The sequence below is a fragment of the Chlorocebus sabaeus genome, chromosome 21 (genome assembly GCF_047675955.1).
Source record: "Chlorocebus sabaeus isolate Y175 chromosome 21, mChlSab1.0.hap1, whole genome shotgun sequence".
Taxonomy (NCBI): Eukaryota; Metazoa; Chordata; class Mammalia; order Primates; family Cercopithecidae; genus Chlorocebus; species Chlorocebus sabaeus.
This window is the reverse complement of record NC_132924.1, coordinates 87971057-87986394: the sequence shown is the minus strand read 5'-3', so window position 1 is coordinate 87986394 and position 15338 is coordinate 87971057. Positions and strand designations below refer to the sequence as shown.

Sequence of the window (15338 nt, the reverse complement as noted above, 5' to 3'; positions counted from 1 at the left end):
TTTTTTGAAATGGTTCTAAAATGAAATGGAAACTTTTAGTGTATTTTCCTCATCCCAAATGATAAAATATTTTCTTAGGTGGAAAGTCTCCAAAACTTGTAAAACTACTATGCCATATTCTACTGGTCATTTGAAAGAGCTCCATTTAAACAAATTGAAAGTGCCTCATGTGTAAGACACAGAAAGAAGGAGTCACTGTAAAAAACAGTGCTCTGCAGGCATGGGCCCTTTCTTTTCTCTTTTCCTTTCCTTTTCTTTTCTTTTCTTTTCTTTCTTCCATCCTTCTTTCCTTCCTTCCTTCCTTTCTTTCTTTTTCTTTTTCTTTTTTTCTATTTAGATGCAAGGTCATGCTTTCCCACTCTGTTGCCCAGCCTGGAGTGCAGTGGCGCAACCATAACTCACCACAGCCTCAGGCTCCTGGATTCAAGGGATGCTCCTGTGTCAGCCTCCTAAGTAAAGTAGCTAGGACCACAGGCATGCAGCACCATGTCTGGATAATTTTCTTTTTTTTTTTTTTTTCCTGTAGAGATGAGGTCCAGACTGGTCTCGAATTCCTAACCTCAAGCCATTCTCCCGCCTTGGCCCCTCAAAGTGCCAGGATTACAGATGTGAGCCACTGCCCTGGGTGACCCTTTCTTTAAACTCTGAGAAAGATAAAACACACATACCCACACACACACACACACACACACACACACACACTCCCCTACAACACCACAGGGTACTTTGTAATGAATTTCCTCCCCTCTCACCTTCTCAAAAACATCATGCTCCTGCATCATCAGTGTCTCCTCTACTATTTCATTACCAATAGCACTCAACCATGTACCCCATTTCTAAAAAAATTCACTTTTCTATCCCAGCCTTTTTACTTACTCCCCTTTTGGAAAACTCCTTGATAATCTAGATTTGCAATTTTCAATTTTTCTTTTCTTATTTTCTCTGGAATCCATCTCAATCAGACTCTATCCCCATCACAACAACAAAAGTATGAAGGTCACCAATGACTTCTACATGACAATTTCAATGGTCACTTCTCATTCATCTTTCTGGATTTCTCAGTTGCTTTTGAAACATGATCACTCCATCTGTTTTAAAATACTTCCTTCATTTGGTTTCCAAGCTGCCCGTCTTTATCCCTGCTCCATTACTAGTTACTCATCCTCACTTTTTTGATGGTTTCTCTTTGTTTTCTACTGTCTGCATAATGGCCCAGGGCTCAGTTTTTGGAGTACTTTTGCACTTTTTCTATGTTCTGGGCAAGAGTTCTTAATCCTGCATTCAAATTAGAATCATATAGGGAGCTTCTAAAGGATGCTGACACCTTGGATCTACTCCATTGCAAATGAATCATAATTGTTGATTTGTATTTTACTTCCTATTCCCTTTGCCCTAAAGCTTTTTCTCCAAATATCCAGAGGCCAGGGTTGAGAACCCCAGTTGCCAGTGGTCTCATCCACTGTACATTCTGCACCTTGAAAACTCACAAAACATATCTCAAGCTGCAGACCTTTCCTTTGAACTCCAGACTCCCTTATCCAAACACTTTGTCCACATCACCACTTGTACAGATAATGGGTATCTCAAATTCAATGTATTCAAAACCAAACATGACCTTCCTCCATGAACCAAACCCCATGCTTCCTATAGTCTTCTCATCTCAGTTAACGGCCACTCCATACTTTCAACTGCTCAGGCCCATAAACTTGGAGTCATCCTTAATCCCTGTCTTTCACACCAAAATCTCATTTTTCAGCAAATCTTGTTCTGCCTTCAAAATACACCCAAATGCAACATCTCATCACCTCCATCACTGTCACCCCGATCCAATCCTATTACCTCCCACGTGAATCAGAGCAATAGTGTCATGGCAGGTCTCCCTTTTTTGAACCTTGTGTACCTATAGTCCACTCTCAGCACAAAAGGCAAAGTGGTGTTTAAAAATGGTAAGTCAGATCATGTTGGCCATCTGCTCATAGCCTTATGCAGTTTTCCCACCTCAAAATTAAAAACATTACAATGGCTCATTACGCACCTCATAATCTGGTCAGTTCTTAGAGATGTTTGATTTTAGATCTGAAATTATCCAATCTCTTCAGTTACCTTCAAGAATAACACAGTGCTAACAGGATCTTGTTGTCTGTCTTTAAAACTTTGCAGGGGGAAATAATAACTCTTGTCAGATTCTCAAAGAAGCCTGTATGATCAAAAATGATCAGAATAATTGTGTAAAAGATTATCACAATTAATCAAAACTCCTTTTTATTATAGATTAAGCTTTAACCTTTTCAAGCCTTTGTTTGTGATAGTAATTCAATGATGAGTAGGGCATACTAAAGCATAAATTTACTTTAAATATATTTTAAAATTAACCTACTGTTTCCCATTTGTACGGATTTTGCAGTGGTTTCTTTACTTATCTTTTCTTCTCTTTAACTGTTTGCTTAGCTATGTTTGTTTTACTTCTTATACTATACTATGTATAAAAGCGATGACTAAATTCAATTAAGAGTCTTATGAACATAACGTATAAGATGCTATTGATTTTCATCAATTTGTGATCCAAAACACAAAAGTCAGAGATTTGGAACTCAGAATCATAAGGCCCTATCCATCCTCTCCATTCAAACTCGATGAATGCTCATGGAATGAGGTAAGAGTAGGGATTTGAGAAAGGCTTTTTAATCACCAAAGGTTACATGTCCTCATACCAAATCATTCCATAGAGGTTACTCAGAAGTCTTCTAAAATTAATCAACCACACAACCCCTACAGAGCAGAGCCATCAAGGTTAACAATTTGGTAAATGCTTCTCTGATTGCTCAATTCTCTTGCTTTGACAATGTAAATGCATTCATTTAGTTCAGTGTATTAAACTATAGATTTAAAGTCTAAAGACACTATATGCTGGCTTGTCAAGAAGGTATCATTATTGCCTTCTCATAATTTCAAAGGTTTCTTCTCTCCTGGATCTTTTCCAGCTGAATGTAAACATACTGAAATCGTTCCTATCTTAAAACAAAATAATACACACCAAACAAACAACCCTTCTGGACTTGCACTTCTGCCCTGAATTTTGGCCTTTCTAGAACTGTTTTCATATTCCACAACCCACATCATTGTGACTTCTCCATGAAAACGACTCTTAATAAGATCACTAAATGATGTCCACATTGTGAACTCTTATTAAGAGTCAACAACCAACAGAAATATTTCAGTGCTCATCTTACTGAACCTGTCATCAATATCTGGTACACCTTGATATAGTTCTCTTCCTCTTTTTAAAACATTCTCTCCCTGCCTCATGATATCATTCTCTCCAGTCTGTCTTTCCTCTCACATTTCTTGTTTCCTCTCAGCCAGATAATCATCCTCTTCTCTTTGCACTGTGACCTCTCCTCTAGGCTATCTTATCAGTATGGTCTTACTCTGACTTACTGTCTATCTGATATTACCTCTGGAGAAAAATCTGAACTTTCCATGGGATTGCCTCCCAAGCACACAAGCTGAACCCACACTCCCATCCCACCAAACTGGCTGGCCTCCAGTGATTGCTGAGTCACTCAGTTCTCAGCCATCTGACCTTTTCTCTGAAATCTCTACTTTAAAAAAACTCATCCAGATTTATAGTGAAATGTCTCCTCTATGAGAACAAATATAAATAAGTATATTTGCCTCTAATTCCTTCTCTCCAGCTCCAATTGTATATTTCCAAGTGCATTTTGGAATTCTCCTCTTGAATTATGTACAATCATACACAACTAAACAGATCTAAAACTCAACTCATGATCATCTCCAAACTACATTCAGCTATTCCTCCTAATTTCCTAATTTCTATTCAATTTCCAAACTAATTGAACTAAAAGGTTAATGACAGTCCTGCTCAGAAAATACATATCTGACTGCTCTTTCAAGTCTACCCAGATTTAGCTCTGGACCTCGTTTAATCCTGAAACTCTAAAGCAAGTCTTCAATTCCTCTATTGCCTGCACTTGACACAGCTCTAGGGGTTGAATCCCTCACAAAAAAACTTCCATCTCCAGCTTGGCTGCTGCACCTACATATTATGTTTGACCTAAAAAAAATCACCTAACATTTCATCACTGTACTAAAAAACAAAACAAAACAAAACAAAACTTTGGTGCATTAATAGAGTCATAGGATTTATTCAATTCTTTCCATTATTCTGAAGCCTAGTTTCTAAATAGTCTCCTCATCCAACTACCCCACACCCCAAAGCTTCCTGGCCAATCTATCTGTATCTCCATTGTTTTATTTCCTCTCCACCCATCTCCTGAGTGAATGCTGAGCTAATTTAGTTTGCTAGAGCAGTGACCTAAGATAGCTTGTCTACAAACCCAAAAAACCAACAGTGAAGTCCATACATAGCTGGTAGCTTCTAGCTCTTCTTTAAGATGGCCGATAAATTGTTGGTTATTACAAAAGAAGAGCTCTGGGGCTTGAGGCATATTTTGAGTTATCTCTATGTTTCAATATTAAGTTATATATTTTTCAGAACCTTGAAAATATTTTCTTTGCTCCTCACCAAATACATAGGTATGAGAACAAACTACATAGTTAACTTATTTTCCTAAACTCTAAAGATAAGGTACTTAAATGTTTACTTTTGACCCTACAGAAACACTTACTATTTATAAATACTTCTGATGGATACTTGCTTTAATTTTTTTTAAAAAAACAGCTAATTAAAATATTTCAAGTAAACAAAAATTAATGATTTATATGTGCAGAATGATTTATACTTTGATATAGTCAACTTTGATCATGCCTACTCTCCACAAACACACTCCTCATTGTATTACTATTTTTCCATTTAATGTGTTGGCCGAGCAGTGACATTTCTTCAAGTCCTATTTTCCAAAGAACTAGCAAATATTGCATTGGAAAGGAGAATTCTAAACCTTTCGCCCACACCATTATTGTGACATGGGATGGAAGGCACTGTGCCTGAGAAAACAGAACATAACAAAACAAAACATCATCCAAGCAAATTAAATATTTTGAGGAATGCAGTGACATATCTTGCCAAAGTCACAGAAAATTTGTTTCTGGAAGCTCTGATTATAACTTTATGGTCATATCATGAGCTCCTATTATTATCTTTCCACTAAAATACTACTGTAGTACTTCTACAATTACAGGCAGAACGGAAAAGCTTTTTATGGGAAAAAATGAATATAAGACTTTACAATACTGTTGAAACTAACAGCAAACAACTCAATTTCTTTTCTTTTTCCTTTTATTATTATTATTATTTTTTGTATTTTTAGTAGAGACAGGATCTTACCATGTTGGCCAAGCTGGTTTCGAACTCTTGACCTCAGGTGATGCACCTGCCTCAGCCTCCCAAAGTGCTGGGATTACAGGTGTTTGAGCCACCACGCCCAGCTCAAACAACTCAATTTCAATCTTACCTTTCTAATTTCTTTTCACAGCTTCAGGATTCAAGAATATATAGTTGTTTGAAACCCATATGGAATAGTGAGAAAACCTGATGGGCTGGGAGGTAGGAGCTCTGAATTACAGTCCTCCCTCTGCTGGGTCTCTTTTTGTATTTCTTTCAGCTCAAATATTTGCCCTTCCTTTTATTCCTTCACATTCTCTCCTTAAGGATTATAGCCATTCCTGTCCTTTCAACCACAATTTCTATGGAGTGATAAAGAAAAAGTCTAGTTCTCCAGTTGACACTCCTAACTCACTTTTTACTGAACTTGTATAAGCCAGGCACTAGGCTGCATGCGAAACATTAAAAGATAAGTAAGATGGAATCTTGCTTTCAATGAGATTACATTTTAATACAGAAAGGAAGATTAATAGATCAACTTCAGTACAATTTTGTGCCCCAAGCATGCTGTGGAGACCAAAAAAAGGGGCAATTCGCCCAAAATGGGGCATCAGGAGATGATGACTAAGAGGAGTTCTGAAAAAAATATGTAGAGATCAAGAATGCAAAGAGTTATGAGACCATTCCAGGCTGAGGGGAGAGAAGAAACAAAGGCATTCAGCAGTTTCACCTGACCATGTGTACAGACATATCTATGCATTACAGTGGAGGCACAATTCCAAGTGCAAGGAGTTAGACCTGGAGTTTGCAAACGGGGAAAGGAAGGGGAAATAGTGAGGTCAAGGAAAGATATTTTTACCATTTTACCAGTGATTCACAAGGAAGGAGGGGAAATCACTTTATGAGCTTTTCTAATTGTCCTGCCCAATTCTGGTTAATCCCTTTTTAACGCTGTGTACCCTACACAGACTGTCTCCTGGAGAATCTTGGCTATACTCCTACTGGTGGGGAATATGCACTATCCCTCCGGTATATTCTGAAAAACTGCCCTGCTATAAATGCTAGAGAAAATGCACCAAAAAGACAAAGAAGCGAAGCCTAAAAAGAAAACAAAGAAAGGTCATAGACCTCAGAAACCACAAAATAGTTTTAAAAAAAAGAAAGCAGAAAAATCCTGTAAAATACAAACTGGGTTTCAGTCCTTTCATAGGTCCAAATGTCTCCGGTATAGCTCATTAGCATCCCAAGCTCAACACCTCTAAAACCAATTAATCATTTCCTTTTTGATAACAGTTCATTATTAATGTACCAAAAAAACTGCAAAGATAATCAGGGTGCAGATGGTAGGGAAGGTTAATACATAGCAGTATTGGCTACAGGTGAGAAAGCCCCCTGATTCTATATAATTCCAACCATGGAATTTTTGTATTACAGAGAGAAAAGAAAACATAATTTTTCAAAAAAGTATATATGGGATATGATGTCCTTTAGATAAATCACACAGATCTGTGTGGTATTAATAGCTTCAGAAGAATGGGGCATCACAGGCTCCACTGAATGGTTCATTCCTACTCATCTAGTATCTTCTCTACTAATTTAGCTTTTCAGCAACAGCAAACTGTTTGTGGTTCTCTGAATAAAACATATGAATTCAGGAATTTACATAGAGGGGAGCAACATACACTGGGAACTTTCAGAGAGCGGGGTGGTGAGAGGAGGGAGAGGATCGGAAAAAAAATAACCAGTGGGCACTAGGCTTAATACCTGGGGGATGAATAATCTGTACAACAAACCCCCATAACACCTGTTTACTTATCAAACAAACAAAAAGAGGAACACACACACACACACACACACACACACACACACACACACAAAGAAAAAAAAGAAAAGAAAAGAAAAAGAAAAAGAAAATCCTTTGGCTTTGAATGCCTCCCTCTATTCTCAACTCCCTAAACTATCTTTGTCTTGTCTTTCAGGTCCCCAGCCAGGCACTGACTTTTCCAAGAAGCTAACATTCCTGACCCCTCTATGAACCTTAATACTAATGATCATAACAGCAGCTAACACATATTGAACACTTCATCTGAGCCAGTCTGTATTCTAAGCACTAAGCAGTACCAATTCAAGTCTTCTTCATAAAAATCCTATGAAGTAGGTACTAATAATATCCCCATTTTAGAGATGAGACACTGATGCAAAAAGAGGCTAAGTAACTTGCCTAAAGACACATCACTGGTGAGTAGCAAAGCCAATATTTGATCCCAATCAGGCTAGTTTCAGAGTCTGTCCTCTAATTACTACACCACACTGCTTCTATGTGATTAAAAATGAGATGAGTGTAGTTACTTCCATCCACATAATGCTCTTCACTGTCTTGTTCAGCATTTAGGTTCAATGATATACTAGGACTGGATATGTATTTCTCTATGCATACTAAATGTAGAATATCAAGTATGGAGTGTAAATTAACTATCAAAAATTCCTAAAAAGTATAAAATCTCTTTAAAAGTATTTTGCTGGAACTTAATTTTTACAAAACTATATAGATGTAACTGGCACATGTAAAACATATTAGGATTTACCATTCCTATGATAAGTGTCTTTGAGTCTAATGAAAACCCTTGGCAATTTGAATATTCTATGATACTAAATTATACTATAATTATTTCAAAGGTCAAGAATCTTAAACATTTAGTCTAAAAACTCTCCACCTGAGTGATGCAATCAGAAAATTAAAGTATGTATGAAAATATTTAATTATACAAACCAAGTAGAAATCTACAAATTTAATAACCTTTAAATAAAATGTGCAATTTTTTCCCACATGGATTTTTTTCCTCCATTGCAAAAATGGAACTTTTTAAAAGAACATATTTTTTTTGTGACCATGAGCAAACATTTTATTTTCCAGGGCTGGTTTCAAGGAAGGGTAGGATAAAATGATTTGCAATAGAGCATTGTATCACTTACTAACTCATGAGAAACTCTATGATGCTTTCATGCTGGGCACCACTGTACAATTAAAAAAAAAAAATTGACTCAGATTCAATCCAGCCTTTTCAGGAATTCACAGTCTAGTAGGAAAAGGAAAACAGACAGCACAGGTGTGAGAGTTGTTTTTAAAACTGTGGTAAGAAGGGCTTTAAGAGGCAAATGTATACTAAGATCCCTGCTTGGTCCACAGCTGTAACTTTAGTCACACAAAATAGCACAGGGTTAGGAACATGGACTGTGGAACCAGAATTTTCAGTTTGAGTCTCAATTTTACCACGTACCAGTTGCCTTTGGTGGTTTCCTTTAACTGCTCTGTGCCTCAGTTTCCTCATTTATAATTAGATACTTTCATAGAATTCATAGAATTGCAGTGTTGTTGGGAGGACTAAATAAGTTCATGTGAGAGAAGCAAGTAGCATATAGAAGGCACTCTAATAATATGAATCAACATCGCTTAAAAAGTACCTGATGGGGATGCTGAGGTGAGTGGATCACCTGAGGTCAGGAGTTCAAGACCAGCCTGGCCAACATGGTGAAATCCCGTCTCTACTAAAAATACAAAAAAATTAGCCAGGCATGATGGTGGGCGCCTGTAATTCCCGCTACTCAGGAGGCTGAGGCAGGAGAATCGCTTGAATCTGGGCGGCAGAGGTTTCAGTGAGCTGAGATCACACCATTGCACTTCAGCCTGGGCAACAGAGTAAGACACAGCCTCAAAAAAAAAAAAAGAAAAAAAAGAAAAAAAAAAGGACCTGATGAAGTGCAGCCTTCTGTGTTCTCAGGCTTTAGGACATTCACAGTTAAAGACATGATAAAACATCTTGCCAACCCCCGACAGACTCAATTATGGCTGGTTCAAACCTTACCTCTGTATAAGCAATAGATCATGTCTTAGCAGTGTTTTTGCTATCCTGGTTAGAAAATAAGCCCTTAGTGTTCTTAATCAAACACTAGAAAATTTTTAAATATTTTATTCCATTATCTGAACCAAAAAAAAAGTTATTCCAGTTGTTGATATAATTTGTATGCAGTACAAAAATCACAACCACAAGCACCATGTACCCAGACAAACAAAACACTGTCAAAGTGGGCATGATTAGCTGCTTTGAGAATTTCAGTTAATATTATTTTGCTACTTGTTTGCTCATTTGCCCTTGGAAGAACAGGCATAGAAGATGACGATTTAACAAAAATGTGAAGCAGAACAGTCATAAAATTGAGAAAAGCCTTGTGCTATGGTTTGAATGTCACCTCTCCAAAACTCAGATGTTGAAACATCATGGCCAATGTGATGGTATCAAGAGGTCAATCCTTTAAGAGGTGATTTGGCCATGAGGGCTACTCCCTCATTAATGAGATTAAGGCCATTATAAAGAGGCTTCATGCAGTTTTTGATCTCTTGCCCTCCTGCCTTCTGCCATGTGAGAACACAGCGCTCCTCCCTTTCCAAGGATGTAGCAACAAGCCATCATCTTAGAAACAGAAAATGGTCATCACCAGAAAACCTAACCTGCCAGCACCTTGATCTTGCTCTTCCCAGTCTCCAGAACTGAGAGAAAATAAACTTCTGATCTTTATCAAATACCCAGTCTCAGGTGTTTTATTTATTTATTTACTTTAGAGACGGGGTCTCACTCTGTCACCCAGGCTGGAATATAGTGGCACAATCACAGTTTACTGTAATCTCAAACTCCTGGGCTCAAATGATCTTCCCACCTCAGTCTCCTGAGTAGTTAAGACCACAGATGCATGCCACTGTGCCCAGCTATATTTTTTTTTCTTTTTTGTAGAGATGAGACCTTGCTATGTAGCCAGGCTGGTCTTGAACTCCTGGTCTCATACGATCCTCCGCAATGGCCCTTTCAAAGTGCTGGGATTACAGGTATGAGCCAACCTGACCAATCTTTAGTCTCAGGTATTTTGTTACAGCAGCACAAATAGACTAAGATACCTAGCCACTAAATCTCCCCATTCTTACTGCTTTATAAAAAATCATTTCCATCCACTTTTATTTGCACAATAAATCATGCCGCCTATTCAAGGCCTACTGTTCTGACATATGTGCCTCCTGAAATTCAGGTGCTATTTCTGTTCACCACAACTGTTTCTGCCACTGCCCCACTCTGCACATCAGGTTTTAGGTGTTTCCTCAACAAGAGATCACATATTCTATATAGCAAGAGATCTATCCTGAGAGTAAAGCAAGTGCTGTAAAAAGAAACTCATAGAATCTTGGAACCAAATTTAATTTTTAAAATTATCTAATCCAAATCCTTCATTTCACAGAAAAAGCAGGCCCATAGAAACTCAAGTACCCCAGCAAGCTGGTGGCAGAATTGAGAATGTTTTTCCTTTTAATTTGCCATCTACCACTTCTGTGGATTTTTTGTTTTGGTTTGGTTTTGGGTTTTATTACAGCACATCACCAGAGAATAAACATAACTTCAAAACTGACAGAAGAAACACAAAATTTTAGGGCACAACCTTAAATAGTGACAAATCATGAAGACATCGAACTTTGAGAAAAATATGGACAATGGAATTTTAATCTAGACTCAAGCAATCACAATAAAACAAACCTACACTTGTCTAAATTCTATGGTCTTACAATGAAGATATGGATAAGACTTTGCAAAATATATTTATACATTTAAATTTGTATTTTATGTTCCTCTTTTCCCCAATCCAATCTGGAACATATTTTGTGATAAAAGCAGATTACACAGATTACAAGGGACTTCCCTTATCCAGAGCTCTGTGGTAGGCCATAAGTGTGAATGTGAGCATGAAAGGAGAAGAGAAAGAAAAAGAAAAAGAGGGAGGGAAGAGGGAGAAGGAAGGAGAAGGGAGAGAAAGAGGAAGAGTAAAACTATATCTCATTCATATACTGATGATTTTCTTCCTCCTTCATATGTTACTTACGAAGCTGCATTCCTACATTACAAATAAATTCAGACATGGTATTAAAGGCAAGCAATAATAAAAAATTTTATAAACAATCCATAAGCTATTTCAAGTTAGGATTGATATGCAAATGTTACCATTCTTTAATACAAAAATAAGTAAATATCAAATGCAAAATAAGAGGTTAGGGACATAATAAGTAAATTCAAATGTATAAAACAAGTAGATTTCAATTGCATTCAATTATTTCACCCAATCACCTAGAAGCGAAGATCCTCTAAAGAAAATTGCATTGCCTTCCCAACTCCTTGGAGAGCCAGTTTAGTTAACAGCCTACCTATGCTTCAGAGATGACCATGCAGCTTACATGTCAAACTCATTTTAAAGTGTCAATCAAGTCCCTTTCAATCTAATTAGTTTGGAAAGTAGTGTCACTGACCTGGAACTATGCAGACCATTTATTATCATATCATTTGATCAACCTAACACTTTATCTCAGTTGAGTTTGAGACACCTGTAGCCAAAATGTAATATCCTTTCTCCCACTCATTACTGGTAATTCTCAATACAATTTCCTATTTACAACTCAATTTGTCTCTATGAATAAGCACGACCAACTTCAGAGGCATTCCACAGAATTTCTCTTACTTAAGATTTCATAGCAAAATAGAAAGGAAAAGGGAATAAGGAGAAATATATGTATATCAGATACAAGTATATCTGTATAACAGATTCAAGACTTTAGACATCCAATAACTGCTAAAAGGGGAAAGGAGGAAAACCAGAGGACCGTGGATACATGGAAAGAAATTCAGATCCTTAAATATAGGAGGAGATTTTTATTTTTTAAATGTAATACAATGAATTATATAAAGGGAGTCTGTTTTAATTATCACCATGTGCAATTTGTTTAATAAAGAAAAACTTTCTCAGGTTCATAGTATTTAACCTGTTTTTAACCCAGCCAAGGGCAGGATGAGATAGAACTGAAGAGGTGGTAACTAGTTCCTCAGGGGATAGAGAACACAGCCAAGTGCCTCTAAAGGAGGAGCTGAAGACCAGACCACAGTGAGGTTGGAATGGGATGGGAGTGAAGATGGTTGAGGTGCTGACCAACATGGTGGCTGGAAGATGCTGGTCAATCAAGCAACAGAAATCACCTGGCCTATTCCCTGGCAAGAGCATGAAAGTTACCTAATCTTTCTCTCATTTTAGCTTTGTCTATTTAAGAACTGATTTGCAAGACAAAAATACAAGCAGGTAATCTTATCTCTGAACTACAGAATAACATATTGCATCAGGGAGAGATAAAAATACACACATACACTCATGTATGCCATCAAAATGTTGTATTTATATTTTTAAATGTGGCATTAAAAAAAGAAGTATAGCAGTTATATTTAAAGTAATGACTATTCACTCTAGAAGACGATTATCTAAAAGCAGGATGTCAGCTGCCACTGCTTCCTTTTCTATCTTGTGCTTTCCTTTGGGAGGTTAATCTGCATTTTACCAAAATTCCTGTTTGTCTGAAGGATAAGCAAGATTCTTCAATTATATTTGCTTGATCAAATAATTACCAGGAAATATTATTTTACATCTGGTCAAATAAAATCTACATATATCTCAAACTTACCTTCAGGTGAAGAGCCTGTCTTTTGGGAAAAGACAGCATTTACTTTGCTCTTCTTACTGATATCGCTGTTTACAGACAAGCTGGACTGAATTTTTCTATGCATTTTTTGAGAAACAGGTGCTGAAAGTTTGCGATTATCTGCAGATCCGTGTTTGGCCCCATGGTGAATTCCATTTCCATTGCTCAGACCTGTGTGGCCATTCTTTATCTTGCCTATTTCCTCATCACTCGGCACCTGTGCTGAAGTCTGAAGCTGAGGCAAGCGCTGAGGTTGGGCTAAATTAAAAACAGGAAAAAGTCAGCCAGTTAAAGAGAAATAAATTAATATTTTAAAATAATGAAAATACATTCAGTAGCAGAGATTTGGGGTTTTACCCATGATATTAACACTGAAGAGGCAACAAAGAAAAGAAAGAAAAATACTAACATAGACATAGAGAAAGTATAATTTACTAAAACAGAAAATGGGAACAGGGTCGTCAAAAGTGGGTTTGTGCAAGGATATGAAAAGTAGACCAGAGAAATACTGTTTTGGGAGGTTTTAAAGAAAATTTAAGTTAGAAATCTGAAAAGGTAATTTAAGACTCATTCAGAGAATGCTGATTGTTTTCTATGTGCTGAGCCCTCTTTGTGCATAGACACAACAGTGTTATTTCAATACTACTACTACTAACAAACTGCTCAATTGTCTTTTCAAATAAAAGGAAAGAAATGGTAAGTTCTGGTATTCAAAGCTGAACAATACAAAGAAAAATACGGTGTTTTTTAAAAAAAATCCCATTGTGAATCCTGCAGAAGAAAATCTTTTCTATATTTACTCTTTAATTTGATTTTGAAATAAACCAGTTATGAAAAGTTAGGAATATAAGATAATTTCTTTAATAAAACATATCTACCAAAATTAAATGTCAGGACTTTAGAAGTACATCAAATGCCCATTCTTACGTGACTTATGTAACATTATGCAGGAGATCATAGTACAAGCAATAAACAAGACAAAGAAATGTAATAGGTCTGACTTCTAGAAGGAATATACAAAATTTTTGAGCTGTGCACAGAGTTGAATGTTCTGGGGAACATTCAAATATATAGTATACATATAATCTAAGTTTAAGACTATAAATACTGAAAGTCTAAAAATGTAGCAAGATTGATACACAACCATATAAAATCAACAATGCTCCTGTAAGCAGACAGTAAAACCAATTAAAAAATATACAAGAAAAACAACTCTTCACAATAACAAAAAAAGAAAAGAACAAGCCAACAAACAAAAAAAGACGCTATACGTATCTTGGAATTAAACTAGAAAAAAATGGACAGAGGTTTTATGGCAAAAATTACAAAACACTACTGAAATGCATAGAAGAAACCCAAATAGGTGGAGAGAATATAAATATGTTAATTATGTTAATTCTCCCCAATTTATTATTTAATGCCATTTCCATAACATTTCCAACAGGCTTGTTTACGGAACTTGACAAGCTGATCCAAAAATGTATATGGAAGAGTAATCAAGAAGGACCAAGGAAATTTTAAGAAGAAAAAGAGGATTGTAGGATTTGACGTATGAGCCATTTCTATCACAGTACCTAAAGCAGTACGGCATTGGACCAGGCATAGACATACAAGCCAATGAAGCTTATGAAATTATTAAGCCCCAAATATGGGACTCATATATTAATATAAGATAGACATGCACACACCTACATATTTGGGTACAATATAATTAACATGCATAATTATATTATTATATAAATTAATATAATTATATCAATATAAATATTAATGTTTTTAATCAATATAATCTAAGTAATTATGTTGATTATATATATTTATATAACATTTAAAATATATAAATAAAATATAATTAATTATATAAATATTAATATTTATACAATTAATATTTTGGTATCGTATGCTTAATATAATTAGTACATGTAAATTCCAAATTTATTAAATGCCCATATATAAAAAACAAAACTTTTTATTTAAAGAGTAAATAGAGGAGACTGTTTTAATAGCATAACCACAAACAAATATGATTTTTTAGACAGTGAATCATAAAACAAAGTGAATATTCACCTGTTGTGTTGTGTTGTCCAACATTTCTGGTTACACTCATGGAGTTACGTAAATTCCTCTACAACATCCCTAGGCTACTCTGGAGCTAGAGGATAAGGATGTTTGGAAGTGATCAATGCAAGCTGTTAGCCACACCAGGGTGGTGGAGCCTCTCAACACAGGGAGTGAAGAGGTATTTGTTGATTTTAGCAGTGAGGGAAAACTTATGGTGTCCACCTCCTAGCAAAGAGTGGCCTAGTGCTACAGCAGTGGGGTTTTCAATAGAAAAGCCCTACTGAATGGATAGACATGATCCTTGGCTGTATAACTCTGGGATTATCTATGTGCTGCTAATAAATTTATTTTCTATTTAAATTAGCCAAGATTTTTGCAGCTAAAAGCCCTGATGCCCCCCAAAAGTTATCTGTTTAC

The 15338-nt window shown here is 36.3% G+C and overlaps 1 protein-coding gene across 2 annotated transcripts in view; it reads right to left on the bottom strand.

The window, feature by feature from the left end:
* The window catches only part of MDFIC (MyoD family inhibitor domain containing), a 90907-nt gene that overhangs the window by 20972 nt on the left and 54597 nt on the right, over nucleotides 1–15338 (bottom strand). For both annotated transcript variants that reach the window (XM_007982660.3, XM_007982662.3), the window contains exon 4: nucleotides 12843–13118. In XM_007982660.3, the coding sequence (XP_007980851.1) occupies nucleotides 12843–13118 (276 nt within the window). The remainder of the gene's footprint in view (nucleotides 1–12842; nucleotides 13119–15338) is intronic.